The sequence below is a fragment of the Arachis hypogaea genome, chromosome 5 (assembly GCF_003086295.3).
Source record: "Arachis hypogaea cultivar Tifrunner chromosome 5, arahy.Tifrunner.gnm2.J5K5, whole genome shotgun sequence".
In the NCBI taxonomy this organism is placed as follows: Eukaryota; Viridiplantae; Streptophyta; class Magnoliopsida; order Fabales; family Fabaceae; genus Arachis; species Arachis hypogaea.
This window is the reverse complement of record NC_092040.1, coordinates 8,272,920-8,296,898: the sequence shown is the minus strand read 5'-3', so window position 1 is coordinate 8,296,898 and position 23,979 is coordinate 8,272,920. Positions and strand designations below refer to the sequence as shown.

The following is a 23,979-nucleotide window of genomic DNA, read 5'->3' as shown; positions in this document are numbered from 1 at the left end:
GAAAATTGGAAAGTAATCCAGAAGAGAGGAGGTGAAAAGTCAATTTTGTTGGTTCAATTACCCTTTTGCAGTTCCAAGGATAATGTTCATTCGAATTTCCCAAGTTAGAGGGCTGCAAGACCCAACATCACCGTGCAGCCACTGCTCCAAGTTACCATTGTCAACGTACTCATACACAAGCATTCTGTATATTTCAACATGAATGAATGAATATTTTTACACACCCAAAACTGAGAAAGAAAGAACCTTCATTATAGATTACCTGTGTGCTCCTTCAGCACAATAACCGAGCAACCTCACTAGATTCTTGTGCCGAACTCTTCCTATAGCTTCCACTTCACCTTAAACTCTCTCTGCTTGTCCCCTGCTATTATATTAAACTTTAGCATTCATTTGAGTAATAAATAGAAGGAAAAGATGTTGAGACTTGACCTGTTGTTGAGCAAATTCTTAACGGCAACGTTTGTGTTGTCCTTCAAGACACCATGGTAAACAATTCCATAGCACCTTCGCCAATGACATTCTCCGGCGCAAACCATTGGTGAATCCAAAGCTCCCTGAGGGTGTACAGTGGCCCCCAACCAATGAGAACCTCAGGGATCACGGGTAGGAACTCACCACTGCTTCACGGGAAAAGACTTAGAAAAGGTCGTTGTTCAGTAGGGTAAGAGATTCTATGTTTTTCCCAATCTCAAATTGGATTCTGTTGTAGACCACGGAGGGGTTCTCTTCGTCCGGTTCCGGTTCCGGGAATAGGGGTCAGGTAATGGATTGGGGTCAAGTACTCTGATCTCTTTGGATCTCCTTGGATACATCAGGGACAGGGATGAAGATGAAAGTGGTGGTAGTGGTGGTGGTGGTGGTGATGGTGGTGGGTTTTCTTGGAGCGCTTGGAAGCGAGGCAAATGGAGATGAGGAATAAGAGGAGGACAATGGAGGCGCCAACGCAGACGCCAAGAACAACCCAGAGGGCGTAGGCCGAAGATGGAGGTTGGGTTGGAGAGCTGGTCGTTCATTGTGGCACCACCACTTGAATAATGATCCGGCATTATTTGGAGAGTTTAAGGTAGGTGGTTGGTACTTGGTAGTTACTACATGAAGTGTAGTTGTATGCTGCTGCTGCAGAAGAAGAAGAAGAAGAAGAATGGATACTGAGGTAGGGGAGAGGGGTGGCGTTTGTAGTAGAAAGAGAGAAAGAGAGTGATGGAGGTAAGAGCAGCTGGCATGGTGGGACCTCAATGAGAGAGATGGGGACAGAGTATGATGAATTCTGAGTTTCTGCCTGTCTCATCCCCACCTTCTCCAAGTGGTAACTATTGCTTCCTGCTCCATTTGTTTGGATTACAACTCTACTACTTGATTATTATCTATACTAACGTTAATTAATTTTAGTTCTATGGGTGGGGGCGGGACCTGCTTGCCTTTGAGCTTTGCTTTTTGCATTTACCATGGTTCATCGTCATAGAAGAATTCTTTTTCTGGTTAAAGACTATACGAATGGGCTGTGCTTTTAAATATACCTTCCTAATGCTCCTTTTTGGAAAGGGATGGCTTTTTCAAAGCGTTGAAATATTATCAATAATTAATGCCCAATCGTATTGTCGTTTTTTTCTATATTAAAAAATTACAAGTAGAGTGATTTGTCTTTTAACAGAAGGAAAAGCTGAATACTAGTAAGATATAAATGTGTTTATGTCCCTCGACACTCACCGACACGTTAACCACATCAATTTTATGTTGTAATTTGGATGGTTTCACCCTAAACTTCTTGCCCAGCTTGAATATACTCCAAAACATAATTGATTTTAACCTTTAAACATATAATGAGTTAAAGAAGTTTATTATTTATTTTTTCATTCTTTTGGTTCTTTTTTATTTTTTTTTTTCCGGCAACACACACTCACGCACTATCCAACTTCCTGATTTAACCAGGTCTCAAACGCCTGTCAGCTCTCTAGGAAGCTAACAATTCTTCCACTAAGCCATTGCCTTGGCTCCTATTCATTTTTGGTTCTTAAAGTTAAAACCCATTAGAAAATAGGAATGAGCCAAAGACCTGGATTTTGAAGGGTCTCTTGGTGTTGGTGTGGCGTTGAAGATTAGTGCCTCGCAGGGTTGGGACTTGGCTACAACAGTGGGCTATTAGGTTAACATTCTTTCTTTAATTGGGTACCTATTTTTTCCTAGCCCAAAAAAACCTCAGCCAAAGAGAAACAATTACTTGAGTGGCATAGTAAGCGCGCCAAAGCCATCAAAGTTTCCCGCGATTTTTCTTGAAAATCCCTAAACCTCATCTCAGCACTCTTCTAACTCATTTCTCTCACACACTGACTCTCACTCTCATAGTCTCAGAAAAGTAGAGAGAGAGAAAGAATAAACAATGTCAGACGAAGAAGCTGCTGCAACTACCGCCGCCGGTAGGAGAAGGACCAGAGGTACCGCTTCCTCCCGCCCGCAGCGAGGCCCTAGAGCGTCTCAAAGCCCGTGTCCGCGGCGGGCCCCAGATCAGGCTCGAAAACCCTATCTACGATACTGTCGAGGAAGAAGAGTACAACGCCCTTGTCGCCAAGCGCCGCGAGCAGGCCCGTGCCTTCATCGTTGACGACGATGGCCTCGGCTACGGCGATGAGGGGGAGGAAGAGGACTGGTCTAAGGGAGGCTTCTCTCTCTCCTCTGACGAATCCGATGGCGCCGAAAATGAAGCCAAGCCAAAGCGGAAGAAGCTTGAAAAGAAAGAACATAATCCCAACCAGAAACGCACATCGGCTGCGCTTTCCGCCGCCGCTGTCGGCGCCCAGCGGCTATCCTCGATGTTCACCTCATCGCTGTTCAAGAAGAGCAGGGACGACAAGGCCCCGACAGCATCGTTGACGATGTTCTGGCGGAGTTTGCAGCCGACGAGACCGATAGGGAACGGCGGAGAAGAATCCATCCGAAAGCCATTCCCAATTCGAATTCAAATTCGTCCTCTGCTACAAACGATGCTCTTCGGATTAATCGCGATTTCGTTAGCAATTCGTCAATTGTTGGAGCATCTGATTTGATGAGAGGTTCTTCGTTGCTCAACACTGCTGTAAATTGTGATGTTGAGTCGGTTAGGGTTGTTAGCAATGACGTCAGTGATTTGGGTTCAGAGCAGAAGAAAGGCGAGGCAGTTAAAGAAAATGAGCTTTCAATTGAATGCTCGGATAATGGGAAAGTTTTTAGTTCTGAGAATGGTGATGCATCAATTGAGCAAGTCCGAGTAATGTTATGTTGGTAAGGAGGAAGTTGTGAAGGACTCTAAGGCAGAGGAAAAACCTGTTGCTGTGAAAAAGGAGTTGTTTACTTTGAATGCAAAGCTTAAGGAAGAAAAAGAGGACCCTGCGTTGAGTGCTACTGCGGGTTGGCAAGCAGTGAGAAATGGTGGTGCAGCGAATGCAAATGTTGGGGATTCGAAAGCATTGAGAGAGGCTTTGCATAAAGAAGAACACTCGGAGTTCAATCTGGAGGAAGATGGTTCGCTACCTTTCTACATACTCGATGCCTATGAGGAGTTTAATGGAGCGAATAGGGGAACACTTTATTTATTTGGGAAGGTAATTTTTATTTGAATTGCTAACATAGGTTACTGATTTACTGTATTCTTACAGCTTAACTGTCCCAATGTGTAGTTTCAAATATTTCTTTTGCAATTGACGGAGTTGCATATTCCATTTACCATTGTTTTTCTGTCACAAGGTAGCATCAACACGCTAACTATTAAGTCACAGTGTGAAGCTTGTGTGTTTATTTGCTTATTTATTTGAGTAAAGGAAAGCTGCGCTGTATGTAAAAGTCAGATAGATACAGCTGTTGGTCATTCGACTTCATTTCTGTTAACTGTGTGTGGTGGTGAATGGAGAAGATAATATTGACTGTTTGCATTTTTATTGAGAATTAGGTTAAAGCCGGGAATTCGTATCAGAGTTGTTGTGTTGTTGTGAAGAACATGCAAAGATGTGTCTATGCCATTCCAAGTCACCCGATACATCTTACTGATGAAATGGTGAAACTTGAGAAAGATGCTAAAAAATCTGCAGATTTCCATAAAAAGCTGCAAGTAAGTTTATCTTTTATCGGTCTTTGGCATAAATTTGTATTTTTATTTATCTTGAATTTTATCCTTATTTATTCTTTCAGCAGAGAGCTAATGCATTCTTTCTTGTCATTTTTTATTGTTTTTTAAAATTTTAGGATGCAGTATCTGGTTTAAAGAACGAGTTAGCAAAACATCTTCTGAACTTGAATGTTTCATGCTTTAGTATGGCTCCTGTTAAGGTTTGCTGATCAACACATTCTTATGTAAACAAATTTTTGGTCAATGTGATCATTTTGTTGTAAATGATTATTTTGTTGGGTTTATTCTGATTTCCTGCTCCTATTTGCAGAGGAAGTATGCATTTGAAAGGTTCGAAATTCCTTCTGGTGAAAGTTATGTGCTTAAAATCAGTTATCCATTCAAGGTACATATTAGACCCTAAAGATTCAAACTAGTGTATTGGTCTTAGAGATGTGAAGATTATTAGGCGTTCAATGCACTGGTTTGCAAAAGCCTTGTTATTTATGCGTGAGTTAAGCTAATACTATCTTGACCGATTTATGTTATTTCTTTTTGTAAAATTGGTCTAGGATCAAATACTTCCTGCGGACCTGAAAGGAGAAAGTTTCTCTGGTCTTTTAGGAACTCATTACAGGTATTCCTCCCCCTTTCTCTCTCTCTCTCTCTCTCTCTCTCTCTCTCTCTCTCTCTCTCACACACACACACACACACACACACACACACACACACAACACACTCTCTGTTCACTGACTACATGTATTTTGTTTTCAATATAGTGAGAAAATGAGTCTCTTTCTGAAAAGCAAAAGACCAAACCAATTTCTGGAGTAACTATTTTGATATAGCATTATGTTTACTTAAAAGCTTTTTAACACTGCAGCAGTGTGGTTAAGTAGAAGCATTTTGGTTCAGTATACTCTAGCTCTTTAAACCTTTCCTCTGTAAATACTTGGGACTTAATCTGGTAGTATCGCAGATTTCTTTTTGTGAAGATGAACTGACACTTCTCAATAGGTATTTCAAACACTTTCCCAGATCTCTGAAAGCAGTTGCAATAGCTGGCTGCATTACTTTTAGAAACCAAGAACTTTGTTGACTAGAGTCTATACTTTGAACAGGCTAGGTTCCTGGAGAAAAGCAGTCCTTTTATACTGGGCTGGTGTGCTGTTTAGGGTTTTAAATACTCTTTTGGCCCTAGAATCCCTTAATCATTACCCCATCTGTAAATATAAGTAAGCTTTGACTATAACACATTTTAAAATGGCTCAGAATGAATTAATATTTGAATGTTTTCTTTTCCCTAACTCAATTAAATGCTTAGCACACATATTAGGTGTTCTAATAGGGGGTCTAAGTGGAAAAGGATATCAAACATCCTTAATCTAATCAAGTGGCAAATATTAATGGGCAAATTTTTGGTTATATCTGAACAATTATTTAGTTTTAGCAAGGTAACTGTTTCCTTATGTGCAGTGCTCTGGAGCTTTTTCTGGTTAAAAGAAAGATTAAGGGACCTTCGTGGCTACAGGTTTCGAACTTTTCAAACTGCCCAACTTCTGAGAGGGAAAGATTTGTAAGTTGTTCATCCACTACAAGTAGTGTATTTTGATCTTCATATAGGACACCTTTTTTAATCTTATAAACATGCTTCTGCTTGCAGGTTAGCTGGTGCAAATTTGAAGTGATTGTTGACTCCCCTAAAGACATCAGGGTTTCAACTTCATCAAAAATCAGTTTTGAGATTCCTCCTGTGGTTGTCACAGCAATAAATTTGAAAACCACCATAAATGAAAAACAGAACGTAAATGAGATTGTATCTGCATCTATAGTCTGCTGCAATATGGTTAAGGTATTTTAAAGAGAGAGAGAGTGTGTGTGTGTGTGTGCGTTTTCTTTCTTTTTTTTTCTCTTTTCTTTTTTCCCTTTAGTTTGGGATCATTGTCTTGATAGTTAAGTACAGTGCATCTATCTGTGTATGGTGTATGCAAATCTATTTTCTACACCAATGCTTGATTTTCTGTGATGAAATAATTATTAATTTGCAATAACTTCTGTTTGGCTTTTAGATTGACACACCTATGTTGGCTTCAGAATGGAAGAGACCTGGAATGCTTACCCATTTTACTGTCATTCGTAAAATTGATGGAATATATTTCCACTGGGGTTCAGCAAGGAGGTTACAGAGAGAAACTCAAAAGCTGGGTCAAATGTTCTGTGTGTTGAAAGCAGGTGAAACTTTAAAAGACAGATTGCTACTTTGAATGTTTACTTATATGCATGATCTGGATTCTGGTGTTATCCTTTGATTTTCTGTATCATTTCTCCAGGAAATGTGAAAGGTATCTTGAAAAGTATTTGCCTTTATTAGAGGATGACCTATATAATATCTTTGTTTGCAGTGAAAGAGCTTTGCTGAATCGCCTGATGACAGAATTACACAAGTTGGATAGCGATGTTCTTGTTGGGCATAATATATCTGGATTTGACCTGGAGGTACTCCTCCATAGATCCCAGGTAGGAGTTTTAGCTTCTCAATTTTTTGAATTGTAATTTTAATTTAATTTGGGCTTCTGTTCATAGCCTTTCTTAATGTCCTTTTTTTAGTTTAATGTATGATGACTGGATAAGAGCTAATTAGTTAATATGATTTTAGATAGCGTTTAAACATTAAGGTGAAAAATTGTACAAAACTACATGACAAAAAAGTATGAGTTGATGAAGGATAACTGTAAAGATGGCTGGATGAAAATGTAGCTTCAAACAAGATTCGACAAAGGATTAGAATTCATATTCATATATACACAAACTAGAAACAGTTTGTTAAATCTTTTGACCATTTATTATGCCTTAAGAACAGCGATATACCTTCTCCCTTTTCTTTTAACTTGTAATTTTTTAAAATAAAATCTAGCTTTCTAATACCTTCAAACTTTATCCTGAAGTTCCAATTACTATTTCCTGGTTTTATTTTCGTCTCATCTGCAGCAAAGTGGATGCTATTGTCCATGAATTACCCATTTTTTATAAGTTCGTGTTATTTTATATTTTTTTACCCTCAAAAGTCCATTATGATTTATGAACCATGAACCTTAAATATCTTTACCTCTCCAAAAAACAAATGTAGGCGTGCAAAGTACCAAGCAACATGTGGTCTAAACTAGGCCGCCTCAAGCGTTCTGCATTGCCTAGGCTTGATAGAGGAAGCAAGGCATTTGGTTCTGGAGCTCGTCCTGCTGTCATGTCTTGTATGTCTGGCCGGCTTCTTTGTGATACATTCTTGTGTTCCCGTGATCTGCTCAAAGAGGTAAATATTTGTGGATAAATCATGCCAAGCAGGAAGTCTGGTATTTATTTCTAGCTAACTCACTTTCCTACATTGGTTCTTCCAGGTCAGTTATTCATTAACTGAACTCACAAAAACGCAGCTGAAGAAGTTTAGGAAGGAAGTTGCTCCACATGATGTTCCAAAGAAGTTCCAATCAGCTGAATCCCTAATTGAGCTTGTAGGTGTCAATGTTTAATCCATATTTGTTGATCCTGTGGAAAACTATTTGAACTTTGGATTGCTTATTATGAAAGTTAAAGAGTGGAGTGTTTTTCTCCTTTTCTTACGATAAATGTTAAACTGTTGTGGAAAAATTTGTTTGAATTCTGATTTATATTTACTACACAGGCTACCCTTGCATCAATGTTGTAATATGACATGGTTTTTCATGTTAGTACTTGTTTTCTGTACCGTGTGTTTTTAATTCACAGTTGCTTGAGCTTGATAATGCTAGTGGGCTAACTATGTAAGCTTCTGAGGGTTATAGAGGTGGGTATTGATCTCTACTACGAATATTGAAGGACTAAAATGGTGAAGAATTTGGTGATTTTATAATCTTGAGTTGTTAAGCATGTTTACCTCCTCAACTTCTCTTGCAATATTTAAGTATTGGTTTTTTCCATTCTGTTTTGATGTTTGATTGATTGTACACATGATAACAGTGCATTTGCTTATGCTGGTTTTCATGGTATATGTGATTTCTTCAGATTGAATGTAGTGAAACGGATGCATGGTTGTCCATGGAACTCATGTTTCATTTGAGTGTTCTTCCTCTCACCCGCCAGCTGACTAATATTAGTGGTAATCTGTGGGGGAAAACTCTTCAGGTTAGCTGTCCTTTTTTTGGGTACCCTGTTTAATTTGATGTTGGACATGATCTAGCAGCCATAGGCATACAGCTAATGCTTGCTATTTCAGGGTGCTCGGGCACAGAGAGTGGAGTTTCTTTTGTTGCATGCTTTCCATGCAAAGAAATATATGGTGCCAGACAAAATTCCAAACTATGCAAAAGAAACAACATTGACGAAACGCAAAGTAGCTCATGGTGTTGAGGATAGCAACTTACAAGAAGCAGATGGTAATGAGGCAAACTATGATAATGATGCTGCCGATACTGATAATAAGAAAAGCAAAAAGGCTCCTTCTTATGCTGGAGGTCTGGTATTAGAGCCAAAGAAGGGACTATATGACAAATATATACTACTTCTGGACTTCAATAGTCTTTATCCTTCTATCATTCAGGTTTATATATATAATCTATTCAGAAAATGCTTTGTTTTGGCATCACTTTCATTCTATCAACAAAATTTTCTATTTTATTTGTTTGTCAGTTTTGCTCTTATTCTAATTTATGATAGCTTCTTCTATCCTGTCATTTACTGAGCTGAATTGAATACAGGAATATAATATATGCTTTACCACTGTTGAAAGATCTCAAGGTGCATCATTTTCCCGTTTACCATCCAGTCTAGAAACTGGGGTCTTGCCGGAGGTAAGAATGCCACCATAGAGTTTTATCTATTAAAAAATCTGTTCTTGCATTTTAAAGTACTAGCAACAGTAATCCCATCTAAACAGACTGGAAAAAAATGAAAATTATTCCAAGTCAAATCAAGCTTTTATGGTTGTGTTTGGAATTGGAGAGATGGGAGACAAGGCTTTTAGAAATTCCACAAAATCTGCACTTTTGGGCGTAAACGATACCCAAAAGTTAATCTTTTAAAATATCCTTGTTTTAGTAATCCAAATAGTCATTTGAAAGCCCGACTACAAAAAAAAAAAAAGAGAAAAAAATCTTATCTAGCCAAACTTACCATATATTGTGCCAACTTTTGATGAAGAATGGACAATCAAGATTCACCTTTCAAAGTTGCATGTGTGCTCTTTATGTGAATTTATCAATGCATTAACACTTACTTTAAGTGAATCATTTGTTACAATGCTTATCTTCCCCCCCCCCCCCCCCCCCCACCAACATTCTGGATTGATTAGATGTATACATGTACATTATTAATTGAGTTTGTTTGTTGGGCTAGCTGTTGAAAAATCTGGTTGAAAGGAGGAGATTGGTAAAAAAGTGGATGAAGAAAGCATCTGGTCTTAAAGTGCAGCAACTGGACATTCAGCAGCAAGCATTGAAGCTTACTGCAAACAGGTTTGTTTCTATATGCTCATCCTGAGTGCCCAACATTGGTATCTAATCCTTTGGAATGTAAAATTCTATGGTGTTGGCGTATTGCAGTATGTATGGATGCCTAGGATTTTCCAATTCAAGATTTTATGCAAAGCCAATTGCTGAACTTATAACCCTACAAGTAAGGAAATATGTCATGTTAGCTTTACCGGTGGTGACCATCCCCTCATATATGTCAAGCCTAATACATTTTTATTTGACTGTCCAATGATTGTGCAGGGAAGGGAGATACTGCAGAGTACTGTTGATCTTGTTCAGAATAACTTGAACTTAGAGGTTATTTCTACTGTATTAATTCTTGAAGTAATGTAGGGATTTCATTTCTGCATGAATTATAATATTGGATCTTAACTGTCATACATCCTTTAGGTTTTTACTTTATAGGTGATCTATCACCTCTTGACTGTTGTACTGCTTTCTACTTTATAGGTCATATATGGTGATACTGATTCAATAATGATATACAGTGGTCTAGATGATATTGCAAAAGCAAAAGCAATGGCTTCAAAAGTTATTCAAGAGGTGAGATTTAACTATTAGTTGTGAGATAATGAACTATGGGATTGAGGTTCCCATCACCTTTCCTCTGCTCTAATCTTGTTCAACATGCTATACTATATCTAGATCCAGCTTTCAGTTCTTAAACAAACTAATGATAATATTTTTCTCCTCTACAACTCAAAAGTCTTTATTTTAAAGTTTCAAATGTTTGTGATTCTTGTTGGTGGTGAGTTTGCTTGGGGGATCTGAAGTTGGACCGTACTGCTATGAGGTCTTACCATGTGGTTTGCATTGTTTGCCACAGATGAATAATTTTGGCGCATATAAATGGTTGTTTTCCTTTCTATTTTTTTAATAATTTTCTTATGATGTGATTCTTCATCTGATTTGTCATTAGGTCAATAAGAAATATAGGTGCTTGGAAATTGATCTTGATGGTTTGTACAAGAGGATGCTACTACTTAAGAAAAAGAAATATGCAGCTGTTAAAGTGCAGTTCAACGATGATACCCCGTATGAGGTATATTCTACTTACTCTTTTGAATTACCAAACATATTGGGAAGAGCATTCCAGTGGGATTAATCTGTATTGCAGGTTATTGAACGTAAAGGTCTTGATATTGTCCGCCGGGATTGGAGCTTATTAGCTAAAGAATTGGGTGATTTTTGCTTGACTCAAATTTTGTCAGGAGGGTATGATATGCTCTGTCTGCTTCTAAAAATATTGTTATTTTTGTCCAGTCTGACTATTTGTATGAAATTTTTTTCATTTATACAGTGGCTAATAATATTGTGGCTTTCATGCTTACAGATCATGTGAAGATGTTGTTGAATCAATTCACAATTATCTCATGCAGGTAATGTGTGATGTCCTTCATGATTAGAAATTTGTTTATACTAACATACCATGCACTTGGAGAATTTATATGGAGGGTGCATCTCGTTGATTTGTGCTCTCTGCAATAATTGCAAGCGGGTCTATTCTCAGAATGCCTACCTTTTTTTTTCACTCATTATTCAGAATCTTTAGTTGTTTATCTCATTTTCACTGGATTAATGGATGAAGGGAAGTTGCTTTTTCCTTTCCCTTTTCTGAATGGTCTAATTATTGATCATTGGATAAGGCAGTCAATTTTATCACACATATATAGTGGATAGCATAAGTATAATATATTTCAATTTATCTATGAATCTAAGGTTTCAAAGTTGGTGATTGAGGTTTATTTCTATCATAAATATTAAGTAACATTGCTTATACAGGAGCAAGAAAAAATGAGGAGTGGACAAGTACCATTGGAGAAATATGTCATCAATAAAACATTGACTAAACCTCCGGAGGCTTATCCTGATGCCAAAAACCAGCCACATGTTCTTGTGAGTCCAAATGTTCTCATTTTTATGGTTACTTAAAGGTGTGATGTATGCTTTCTTTATTTTTTATCCCCCTAATCAATCCTGAGGAAGCTTTCTTGATCACTATGTAGGTGGCACAAAGAATGAAGCAACAAGGTTACTCCTCTGGTTGTTCTGTTGGTGATACAATCCCTTACATAATTTGCTATGAAGAGGTTTGTCATATATCACTGGTGTAACTTTGGGAAACGTCGGGTATTTGATTTTAGTCATGGACAGTCTTCTGATTTGTCTTTTCATATTTTTATTTTTATACTATGTTCTACTTTGAGCAGGGCTGTAGTTCAGGTAGTGCAACAGGTATTGCTCAGCGTGCAAGGCATCCCGATGAACTAAAACAAGAGCAAGGGAAATGGCTTATTGACATTGAGTACTATTTGTCGCAACAGGTATATGAGGCGTTGGTAGCTAACTTTATCAATGACAATGATTAGCTGATTACCACCTAATGGCCGGTTTGAGTATTCTTTCAGATTCATCCAGTGGTATCACGTCTTTGTGCATCAATCCAGGGCACAAGCCCAGAAAGACTGGCCGACTGTTTAGGGCTTGACTCATCAAAGGTTTATTTCCTTCTCTGTTTAGTAGATGATTTGCTTTTATTATTTATCCAGTAGTTCTAAATTGGCAGACTACATTGATTTGCAGTTTCAACATAAATCAAGTGAAGCTCCAAGTAGTGATCCTACAAGCTCACTTTTATTTGCTGCTGATGACGAAGAAAGGTACATCATTTCTTTTCTTTAATAATTCTATTAAATGTGCATATTAGCAACCAGCGGTAGTTTGGAAATGGAGACAACTGGGTTAGGTTTACTGAACCGCAATTTCACAATAGAAACAAGGTTTAATTACTCCGTTGGTTCTTATAGTTTTACTGAATTTTCAATTCGGTCTTTGTACTTTTTTTTTTCTTTTCAATTGAGTCCTTATACTATATCAAATTTGTAATTAAGTCTCTACTGTGATAAAAACATTAGAATTAATAGAATATTCCGTTAAACAAAATGGAATATTCAGTCAAGTGTTAGGCCTATTTGTTTTGTTAACGGAATATTCCATTAATTCCAACGTTTTTGTTGCAGTAGAGATTTAATTATAAAATTTGATATGGTATAGGGACCCGATTGAAAAGAAAAAAAGTATACATATCTAGTTGGAAATTTGCTTAAACTATAAGGACCGATAGAGTAATTAAACCTAGAAACAATACTGAAGATGTTATATTAGCATCAGATGATGTATTTAATGCAGAAGTTTAATAATTCCGTGGAGGGGTTTGAACAAGTAAATATAAAACTTTGTTTTGCATTAGAGCTTTTTTCGTGTTGGATTCTTGTTGAAGTTCCATGTTGTGATTCTTGAGTATTGCTGAAAGAAATTTGTAATTAATGGATTGAATGTGATTAAATCAAATGCAGGTACAGGGGATGTGAGCCACTGGTATTGTGTTGCCCCAGCTGCTCTGATTCTTTTGACTGCCCACCTGTTTTTAAGTCAATTTGTTTGTTGGGAAGTGAAAAGATAAGCAGCTCAGGCACGGAGGAATCCAGTTACAAATTCTGGCATAAACTGCGATGTTCCAAATGCCCGGAAGATGGTGTTGGAAGAATATCTCCTGCAATGCTAACCAATCAGGTTTAATTCCAGGCTTTTCAAAACAATGTTATGTTCAACTGCATTTCAGCATGCACCGTTTTCTGATCATGGATCTCTTTCAAAACTAGATTATCTTTAGTAATATTCATCAACATGTTTGTTTATTTGATTTAGCCTAGAATATTGCTCCTAGCATTTGCTGACAGTATATACTTTAATGTCAGGTCAAAATGCAAACAGAGAAGTTTGTTTTAATGTACTACAGAGGTGTACTGATGGTAACTCACCTCTCTCAATTTTGTTTATATGAATATCATTAGCCTTGAAAAATTAGATATCACATCCTTGGCTGATTCTACTTCTAGTGTGATGATGAAACGTGTAAGCATACGACACGCAGTATCAACCTTAAGTTGGTGGGTGATTCTGAGAGAGGAACTGTTTGTCCAAATTATCCTCGATGCAACGGCCGTCTCCACAGAAAGGTTGCACTTTGTGATGCTAATGTTAAAGTGTCTTTCATTTTATGTCTGATTTATATGAATTTTCAAACTTTTTCGTTTTCTCAAGTAAACATTCTGTTACTTTCAGTACACCGAGGCAGACTTGTACAAGCAGCTCTCATATTTCTGCCATGTGTTGGATACTTTTTGCAGTATGGAGAAGGTAAATAGATACTGTTTTCAGTGTTTTGAAAGCTGAAGTTAAATCAATAAAGGCTTTGAATTAAAGAATTCCACCATATCCATGCCTTTAACCCTAATTATTAATCATGTATTGTTTCAGATGGAGGCTAAATCTAGGATGCTAATTGAGAAGGAGTTGATGAAGATTAGACCAATGGTTGATCTAGCAGCATCCACGGTACAGAAGTTAAGAGACCGTTGTGCCTACGGTTGGGTGAATTTGCAGGACTTTGTTGTTCCTGTTTAATTTATACCTCCGAATCCAGCAAATGGAATACCCATATGTAAATGTCAGTCAAAAGTACTTTATTGTACATTGAGTTATACCATCCTTGATTTATAAATGAATCATGGTAACCAGAAAATTAGTCGGTGTGCCTATGGTACGTTGAGTTAATACCATACTGAAAATTAATCTCTAAAAGATCTTTGTTGCCTATCATTCATATAATCAAACATTGAATTCCGATTATGTAATTTTCTTAATTACAAAAGATAATTAATTGCTAATAATGCTCAACAGAATGGTTCCAGCACAAATATACAGAACAGTATTATCTGAACGTTTTGAAGACCATTATATATACTAATTGGATAAGAGGGATTTCTATTGTTATCATTACGAGGCTTTGCCACTATATTCGCCTGATTATAGCAACTCCCCAACAGGTGCCTCATTGAGCCACAAGAAATGGATGAAGTCATATAATTTTCCACTTACGCTGACCTGCTCCAAGTTTTAAGTGAAAAATGTTAATATAATTCAAGGCAAAAGTTACTGAAAACAATTTTAAGCAAGGTCAACTATGAGACCTTGTATGGAGTTGGATTCAGCCTCCTCATGTGGTCAGGTCGCATTTTCTCAAGTTGTTGGATACATCGTTCTCTAATGTCCTTTAGAGGAGGTAATGGTTCTGTCTCTTTACCTTCATGTAAACATTAAAAAATAAAATAAAAATAATAAAGTTACCTTAAGCTGATTTTACAGAATAGATGATGGAAGCTAAGAAGCTTCTTTAATGGTAATACATTTAGCAATCATAGCATTTACATATGAGAGGGTTAGGTGGTATTTTAGCAGATTATAAGGTTACATTTTTTAGCAACCATAGCATTTAAAATTATAATAGAATAGAGCTGGTTAACTATTAACATGGTGGGACGACATTAACAATTATAAAGTTGCTTCAATTTACAAACCTATTCTTTATTTATATCTTCTTCTCTTACCTGAAGTTCCTGCACTGTAACATCTTAGAAGCTCCTCAACATGCTGTGGCACCACGTATGCTCTCTTGGACTCTTCAAAGGGATGGCGGCACAGGATTCGTTCTCCCACCTATCATATATGTATATATAAAAAATACAATTGTCAAAAAATAGTTATGTCTATGTCTGGATAGTATATTGGACTGGTTCTTTTATGGATGCAACAGTTGCTAGCCAAGAAATGGAAACTTGAGAAGGATTAAAATCTTGTCCCCGTCCCTATCAATAATTTTATCTAGTCTATACTATTAAACCTGTACATGGCTGTGACAGTATAAACATTGAAGGGAAGAAAGAAAGAATCACAAAAGGAAAGAAAAACAAAATGATGAAGATAGTGTCAGGCACAGGTTAAAAGAAAACCTTTGGCGGGGGTTCATCTTCTCCAGTCATTATGTCTACAAGGGGATAGCTTTCTTTCCCATACAATCTATAAATTTTCTTCTTACATGGAATTGAGACCTAAAACAGTGAAAGGAACAGAATATTAGTTAATGCAAATAGATGATCCCACCAAAATTTCTGTTTATAGTGTTGATACTTGATACCTTTGATACATCTTCAGAAAGCTTAATACGAGGCTGCTTATTTATCTCGACCAGCTTGAAAACAATTCCCAGAGCAGCTTGAGCATAACATGTAACCAGGTATGTCCCAATTCCATAGGCATCAACCTCATGACCCTGTCCAGACAAACACAGTCTCTTAGATGTCTTTTTTAATATTTCGTTTTTATCAAAATATGAAATAATGCCAAACTTTCACACATATACTCCGTATAGATAAGTCTTTGCTGTGCTTCTAGTTGATTGACTGGAACTTCACTGATGGATGATTGATTCGCAGAATGTGCTTGTAGTATTCTGCTAGTATCTAGTATAAACTATATATATTGAGATTTCATGACAATGCTATTCATCTTGACTTGAATCCACTTTGGTCTTAGTCTTATTGAGTAGCTTTTTATACTTGATTTTTCTTTCATTTAGTAACTAAAATTCTTAGTATTGTTTGGATCTATATAATTTCCAGTTTGCAGTGAGAATTACCTGTTTATTTAAAGCATCTAAAGTTTCCTCATTAAGATCATTACTAGCTGTAATACTAGTCTTCCCAAAGCCAGACACCGCGAATTCCTTTTCAATGCAGCAAAAGATCTTCCTGGCTTGACAAGACAAATAGGCAAGGTCACCAGAGTCCAGTCTAATGCCAACTGCTTTGTATCTGCACCACAAAGCAACTAATGTTTTATTTTAGGGGGTTGAGGATGCTTAGACACTATTTGAAAGCCAAAACCAATCTGCAATCCTTAAAGTGAAAACAAGGAATGCGTAGAAACTAATCAAAGCCAAAACAAATCTGCAATCCTTAAACCAGAAACAAGGAACACCAAGGCATAATAGAACATATTAGCTAATAATGAAGGAAGTAATTCATGGAAGGAAAATAAGAAACGAATAACAAAATTGTGTGTCCCGATTAATCAAAATCAACAGGGAAAACTAACAAACCACAATATGAAATTTCTAATCAAGTATTGACAATAAAAATGAAGGGGAGGAATAATCAACTTCGGACATACCCTAACTCATTGAGAGCCAATGCAACTGCACAGAAGTTGGGAATTCCACTTCGTATGACCTGCCAAGAAATGCAAAGGTGATTATATGGAGAAACAGCTAAGCTAAACTAAACCAGAAGTAATTCAGAACAGCGAGATTTGCACACAAGGATGGAACATTGCTGGCCAAAGCAATGTTGAGAGATTATCATTCCTATTTCCTCTTAGCAGTAAATAGAGATTTACTAAGAAAATATTAAATACTTACATCATAAGTGTCTACAAGGGCAAGAAAGTTATTAGGAAATGCCAATGCATATGATATGAATGCTGACAGCTCACTTTGGTTGGTCTCAGCAAAAACACCCCGTAATGATTTTGAGCGCTGTAAGGTGGGAATACAACACACATTATACACTGACAAATATTCTTGATCTCACGACTTTAGAATATAGATTAACGCTATAATACTGATAAATTGGAACAACAGAACAAGTATTTAGAAGGGAATAAATAGAGATATTTAAGAGGGAGAACCAATAGTTATGGTGATGCTTAACCAAATAAAGATACAGGTCTGCAAAGATAACTCAGAACACAACAATTAGAAAATATTCAACTCGGCTTGTTAATCAAGTAACTCTAAATGACTCGCCTTATCAGTGCTGCAAAAACAATTGCGGAAAATAGAAAAATTAAGTTTGCAAAGACTTGCATGGTACCTGAAGTTTGCTTAGCCATGCTTGAACCAAACTAACAAAATCTTTACATGTACTTTTACTAACTTTTTTACGAAGTGATTTGTCTTTAATCTCATCAAGGGTCTGCAAATCACAGGAAAAACAAAGCACTAAGCAAACATAGCATAAAGAAAGTGAATCAAGCTATAACAAAGCATAAGAATAATGATAACATAAAACCCATAACGATATGAACAAACTCTGGAAGGAATCTATATCACTATAATCAGAGGATCTATCTTATAATTTCAAGTTTCTCTAACAACTCTATTAGTGGTATCATATATAAAAGCTCACTTTTTACTCAAATTAGACCACCACATTTGTCACTTTTGAATCATGATGTTAATTCTTATATATTATCTGCTCCTTGGCAATTTAGCATTATAATTTCCAAAGACGTCTGGCATTTAGTTTCTCTAGGATACAAAATATGGACAATTTAACATACAAATCAAAACAATATCTCTATTTGTTAACAGTTATAGACATACTCGCACTAAACACCTTATCAGATGTTGCTGAACTTTTTCTTCCATTCAAATGTGATCTCTTTTTTTAGTGGAAATAATCAAATAAAATTATGCCATTTAGCCTACATAGGGTTTATATACAACAAACTAAATGACAAATATAAGCATCATATAAGATGGTTATATACCATAAATGAGCTAACAAAGGCATGAGAATGAGTGCCGCGAAGGGGAATCCCAAATAACCTTCCTGCTGCAACATAGCTATCAGCACACCACATGAAAAGCCAAGTTATACAAAAGCCAAAGTAAAAGGGGGGAAAATAAGTGAATTAAAACGAAATTCAGAAAGGGATAGTTAACATGTTATATTAAAGCATAATTTACATGCTTTACTGACACAATCATAACTTGCCATCTTAGATAAGCAGCAATTGTTTATTTTGTGTTATGAAAGAAATAAAGTAGTTCAGTTCGAGTCATATATAATTAGAACTAATACCAACTAAAAATATCAGGCATGTGGTAAATGCAATTCTAGTATCATAACACTAAAAAGATCCTTCCTATTCAAGTGTCAAACACACTGGAATTGAAGTTGTTTTCATAGATAATACCTTGTTGCATCAAATCCTCCAATATAGCAGTATTTTGATGCTCCCATTCCACCATCAGGCCCCTACATTTAAAATAAGATTCTTTTAATGAGTGTGGAAAGTCTACAAAATCAGTGCACCAATTTTCCATTTTAATCACTTAGTAACCTGAGCCCTTCGCAGCCCAAACTCAAGTAGAGTTTTTGATTTTCCAGCTACAAAACGATGCCTTGCAGCATTCGTAGTAACTAATGATGCATAGTTAATCAGATTCACAAAAGGAGTTTCCAGCAATTGAACAACCTGACAGAAAATCAATCAAGTAAAATCTTAAAATAGATCATCTTGTAAAGAAATATAAATTAAAAATTTTATAAAATAAAAGGGATTATCAAATGGTAACGACTACTGACCGCAATAGGACCTTCAACTCTCATCAGTGGTACCTTCGGAAAAACAACTGACCCCTCAGGAATAGCATATACCTCAACATCAGAGCAGTCGATTCCCCTCAGATATTCGAAGAAGCCATCCTATGGTTTAATAAAAAAAATTACGAGTCAGACTTCATTTTGCAGGGACAATCTGTTATAAAAGTGCCACCGCCCACCACAAAATTTGCACAAAATTGATGTAACTAAGATCATCAGCCTTACATATGACTATATGCAATCAACTAGTCCAACATAAAAATTCAGAACAATGACAATCTATCTGTTGCATCCCCGCAACTAAATCTCCAAAGTGGTCTCTCTGATTGATAGCTTTCACCATTTTAGTCTCTCAAATTTAAAATTACCTATACTGGTCCTCCATATTCAGTTCTGGGCACCATATTGGTCCCCGAATCCTTTCTAGTACTGAATCAGCGAACTAAGTGCTGAATTAGCTCTTACTTGCCACGATGGACACATGACTAACCAGCGTCGTTTTGTTTTGGCACTCAGAAACAAGAAGAGGAAGAAGAATTTATATGATGTGCAAATTATTATATCTCTCTTCGTTCTCCAACACGACCTCCTTTCGCCTTATTTAAGAGCTAAAAGGAAAAAATGTTATTTAACCATATATCTAGCGTGGCAAGTCAGAGCTAGCTCAGTATTCCGTTCATTGACTCAACATTGGAAAGGGTGCAGAGACTAATATTGTGCCTAAAATTGAATCTTAGGACCAATATAGTGAATTTTAAATATGAGGGACTAAAATAGTGAAAGTCGTAATATCAAGAACTACTGTGGGATTTAGTCCACCCTCTTTAATCTCCTACTCAAACTGTTACAACCTAATTCCATTTGCTTATAGCTTCACGACTTCCAAAAATATGGGGAAAAAATCAGTTTGTTAGACTTGAATTCATGTTAGAACTTCAATTCTTCACAAGAGTTCATCAAATCAGGGTACTCTAACTAGCACATTATAACGCCGAGAATATCATAGCCAGCAGGCACAGGGAAAAGAAAAAATGTTAACCTCACAGGGAACATGTAAACAACTCCTGATAAAATCAATGTCCTCCTCAGATAGCTTGTAATTGGAAATGAGCCTTATGCATTCTTCCAAACCTGCAAAGATAGTATACTCCCCGCCAAACGGATTCTTCCGGAAATACAAATCAAACCTGAAAGACAATCACAAACACGATGATGATTCAAAACTTGATCAGTCAACGAATCTTACAATAAGAATAAATCGTAATTAATGGATTCACGAACGGAAACTTACACAGTGTTAGGATTTGGTTGAATTAGTCCCACATTGCTTAGGATAGCAAATGGAGTGGGTGGCCTAGGCTATAAATATGAGGCTAAGTTCTCCATTTGTTTTTGCACCAGTCAGAAACACTTTAAGCTTGTATCTGATTTTTCTTTTCCTCTGTACTCTTTGATTAGAGAGTGTTGTGAGGTGTAGTTAGATATTTGCTTTGAAAGAGTGTGGGTGTACTGGGGTGCCGGTGAGAGAAAGAAGTCTATGTGTTGTAACAATTTTCACATAGTGATATTCTCTGGTTGTCATTTGACAACGGCCGTGGTTTTTTCTCCGGTAATTGGAGTTTCCACGTTAAATTCTTGTGTTGTGATTGTGTCTATTTTATTTCTCTGTCAAAGGTGTTTTCTCAAGGGGGAATTGTGTCTTATTCCCAACAAGTGGTATCAGAGCTTCGGTTCGGTGGGATTTATTCTTAGTATGCTCTGTGGTTGCAGCCTAGTCTGACCTTCCACATCAGAAAAGAATTTTGCCCTGTGGCTTGAGGTTGATCTTTGGTTGCTGTTGTTGTTGCTGGAAGGCAGTGTGACACTGTGAGAGTGCAGTTTGGAAAGGTTCTGGCTAAGGAAAGACTTGGTATTTAAGTGTGTCCATTGTGACCCACCTCTCTTTCCTGGGGACCCTTCCTAGTGCACGGTCTACAGTTGAGTTATACTATTCCAGTATACGGTTGCAACAATGTCTGGATATTCAAGTGCTGTGAAGCTTGAAATAGAGAAATTTGATGGAAGAATCAATTTTGGCTTGTGGCAAGTACAAGTCAAGGATGTGTTGATACAATCAGGTTTGCACAAGGCGTTGAAGGAGAAGATCTCTGGTTGCTCTCTCTATGAGAGAAGATGATGTTCTCTAGAAGACAAGAAGTATCCTCATGGTATTACCGCACTGCCATGGATAAGGATAAGTTGTGGCAATCGGGTCCACAATTGCACACGGGCATTGGTTGGCGTTGAGATGCAAGGTGTGTGGCGGAGTTAGGTCGATGGCTGAAGAACTTCCAGGAAAAGCCAATTTGGAAGTTGCACCATGAATTTTCAGCAAGGTTTCGATCTGTACCAAGGCGAAATTCTTGGAGTGGTCTAATTCCAAGTGAGTATACTTTCATGGTGGAGTATGATAGTTCTCTGAACTATGATTGTCGGTATAGACAATGGCAGCAAAGAATTGTCGGTGTTGACAATGGAAGCTGAAGATGTGTGACTATTTCAATCAAGGTGGAGATTGTTAGGATTTGGTTGAATTAGTCCCACATTGCTTAGGATAGCAAATGGAGTGGGTGGCCTAGGCTATAAATATGAGGCTAAGTTCTCCATTTGTTTTTGCACCAGTCAGAAACACTTTAAGCTTGTATCTGATTTTTCTTTTCCTCTGTACTCTTTGATTAGAGAGTGTTGTGAGGTGTAGTTAGATATTTGCTTTGAAAGAGTGTGGGTGTACTGGGGTGCCGGTGAGAGAAAGAAGTCTATGTGTTGTAACAATTTTCACATAGTGATATTCTCTGGTTGTCATTTGACAACGGCCGTGGTTTTTTCTCCGGTAATTGGAGTTTCCACGTTAAATTCTTGTGTTGTGATTGTGTCTATTTTATTTCTCTGTCAAAGGTGTTTTCTCAAGGGGGAATTGTGTCTTATTCCCAACACACAGCACGTTCTTCATGCTTGCCAGCTTTCCAGTAAGTGTAAGCCATGGTGAATTGGTAGAGATCGGTGAGGAGTGGGGTCACCATCGGGTTCGTGGGTCCTGGTATGCCCCGACCCGAACTGTTCTCGTCGGATCCATTTTCCTTCATCGTCGTCACTTCTTCTTCTGTCTTCTTTGTGTTATCATTATTCTTCATTGTTTTTAATTTTCTATGATTACGAAAATAAAGAAAAGAGACAAGCAAAACTGAATTTGGTTACGGCGATTTGCCAGGTAGCTTGGAAGACTAAATCGTAAATGGACTGATATTATCGAATAATAATAATAATTAATAAAAGAAATTGATTAATATTATTCTTCGAGGAGGAAGAGAGAAGGAAGAAGTAAACAAGCAGCACGCGCCACAAGAGAAATTTGGAACTAACTAACAAACTAAATAATAAAAGGAAGTGATGAGGCTGATAGTGGATTGATTGAACCTCAATCCTCAATGCCAGTGCCCCCTGCCACTTGTTCCTTTCCACGCAGATTCCCCATTCCCTCCACGTGTCACTTTCTCACCATCCCTTGGCAGGTGCATTCACCATATCCAAATCCAGCCTCCAAATTTTGACTTCCATTTTTGTCTTTCCCTTGTTTTTTTTTTTTCCATTAAAATGGAAGTGTACAAGTTTTTTACATGCGCACGTTGAATATAGACAGACAAATAAGTATGAACTAAACCTAGAATTTTAGCCTACTTATATTGATGGAGTGGTTAATTCACTATCTGTTTAAATAAGAATTAAAATTTTAAATTTGTCTTAGTTTATACGTATAATGATTTATTGACTAGATTCTTGGTTGTGTTTAGTTAGAAAAAAAAAATAAAAAAAATAAAAAAATTGAATAAATTTTTATTTTTTTAGATGTATTTAGATGAAAAGAAAATAAAAAAGAAAGAAATAGATAATTTTTATTTATATAGAAAAAATATTAGTATTTTTTATTAAAAATAGGATTATTTGGTATAATTACGGATTTTGTAGGTGAGAAGTTAACACGTGAGGGGCATGTTACAACACATGGAACGTGTTGAACACGTGATAACATCCTGGCCAACACACAAGGATTATGTTGAAACATGTGAAGAGCGTGTTGAATATTTTTATAATATTATAATACACTTCAAATATCAATATTTAACTAAAACACCATCTCTACTTTCATATTAAAAATAACTTCAAAAAAGATATTATAAAAAGACAATTTTATTTTTGTATTATAAAATATATTAAAAAATATAACGGATAATATTGGAAGTATAGAAAGAAAATAAGTTTTCTCTTCCTTTTCTTTTTAACATTGGAAAGAAAAAATTGGTGAAACTCTAAACCTTAAATCCTAAACTCACTAATTTTTTTCCATCTTTTTTCTTTCTGTTTAATTTTTCTTCTCAACTAAACAATAAAAAATAATCGTTTTTCTTTTCTTCTTTTCTTTTCTTTTTTTTCTTTCCATTTTTTTCCAAACAAACATAGCCAATAAAACTCGAATATGCAATAAATAAATTAATTATTGATATGTCAAATTAAGAGATATCGTGAACAATAAAAAAAATTTATAATTTTAAATTTGTAAATACAATATATATACTATATATGATTTGCAATCATTAACTTGCTTTCATGGCCAGTGTTGCAGAAAGATTCTTTGTCTAATTCTATCCTATTTTGGGATACAATCTTAATTTATTGTTGAATAAGTCAAAAAATTTATTAAAAAAAATTCAAATAGTGACATGGTTTATGTATATTTAAAATACAAAAGTGACATTATACACATACATAATCTTCAAACAACTATGCTACCATATTATGTGTATAAAGAAAAAAGATTAACACTCAATCTTTAAAGTTATCTTTGCACTTTAATCTGATTTTTAAAATTTTAATTTATTTAATTCAATATTTCAACTTAGCATTTATAATTTAAATTAGCTCTTGACCTTATTTTTGTTATAAAATCATTAATAGCATATTGAAATAGATAGAATATTATCTGATATTTCGTAAGATTCTATAATAACTATTTAATATAATATTTAAAAAATTTTATATATTAAAATATAAAATATATATTAAAAATAAATTTTAT

At 36.2% G+C, this 23,979-nt stretch overlaps 2 protein-coding genes, 1 long non-coding RNA gene and 1 pseudogene across 3 annotated transcripts; 2 read left to right on the top strand and 2 right to left on the bottom strand.

The window, feature by feature from the left end:
* Positions 1-38: 38 nt before the first annotated feature.
* On the bottom strand, positions 39-532 carry LOC112800576 (uncharacterized). The gene is made up of 3 exons (XR_003201435.3): positions 433-532; positions 263-364; positions 39-184 (listed from the first exon to the last, which is right to left on the bottom strand). It is a non-coding gene; the product is annotated as an uncharacterized lncRNA (long non-coding RNA).
* A 1,833-nt stretch (positions 533-2,365) lies between these two features.
* LOC140184799 (DNA polymerase alpha catalytic subunit-like) lies at positions 2,366-3,235 on the top strand (annotated as a pseudogene).
* A 16-nt stretch (positions 3,236-3,251) lies between these two features.
* On the top strand, positions 3,252-14,317 carry LOC112800575 (DNA polymerase alpha catalytic subunit-like; the record flags this gene model as incomplete). Its single annotated transcript, XM_029298229.2, is given in 32 exon segments — positions 3,252-3,578; positions 3,923-4,081; positions 4,216-4,299; positions 4,410-4,484; positions 4,651-4,715; positions 5,555-5,654; positions 5,742-5,930; positions 6,148-6,229; positions 6,232-6,310; positions 6,481-6,595; positions 7,206-7,385; positions 7,471-7,584; positions 8,114-8,233; positions 8,325-8,648; positions 8,806-8,898; positions 9,443-9,561; positions 9,649-9,721; positions 9,820-9,876; positions 10,030-10,122; positions 10,499-10,621; positions 10,697-10,794; positions 10,913-10,958; positions 11,362-11,475; positions 11,586-11,669; positions 11,790-11,903; positions 11,988-12,077; positions 12,163-12,239; positions 12,936-13,152; positions 13,338-13,391; positions 13,479-13,598; positions 13,705-13,779; positions 13,900-14,317. Coding segments are annotated over 32 exon segments (3,807 nt in total), but the record flags the coding sequence as incomplete, so codon positions are not given.
* On the bottom strand, positions 14,211-22,622 carry LOC112800569 (nicotinate phosphoribosyltransferase 1). The gene is made up of 15 exons (XM_025842898.3): positions 21,843-22,622; positions 19,909-20,056; positions 18,852-18,971; positions 18,607-18,741; positions 18,460-18,521; positions 18,031-18,106; positions 17,352-17,453; positions 16,898-17,014; positions 16,651-16,709; positions 16,118-16,292; positions 15,617-15,751; positions 15,432-15,530; positions 15,030-15,138; positions 14,613-14,725; positions 14,211-14,526 (listed from the first exon to the last, which is right to left on the bottom strand). The coding sequence occupies exons 1-15, from the start codon at positions 22,037-22,039 to the stop codon at positions 14,449-14,451; spliced, it is 1,725 nt and encodes a 574-aa protein (XP_025698683.1). The 5' UTR covers positions 22,040-22,622; the 3' UTR covers positions 14,211-14,448.
* Positions 22,623-23,979: the final 1,357 nt, after the last annotated feature.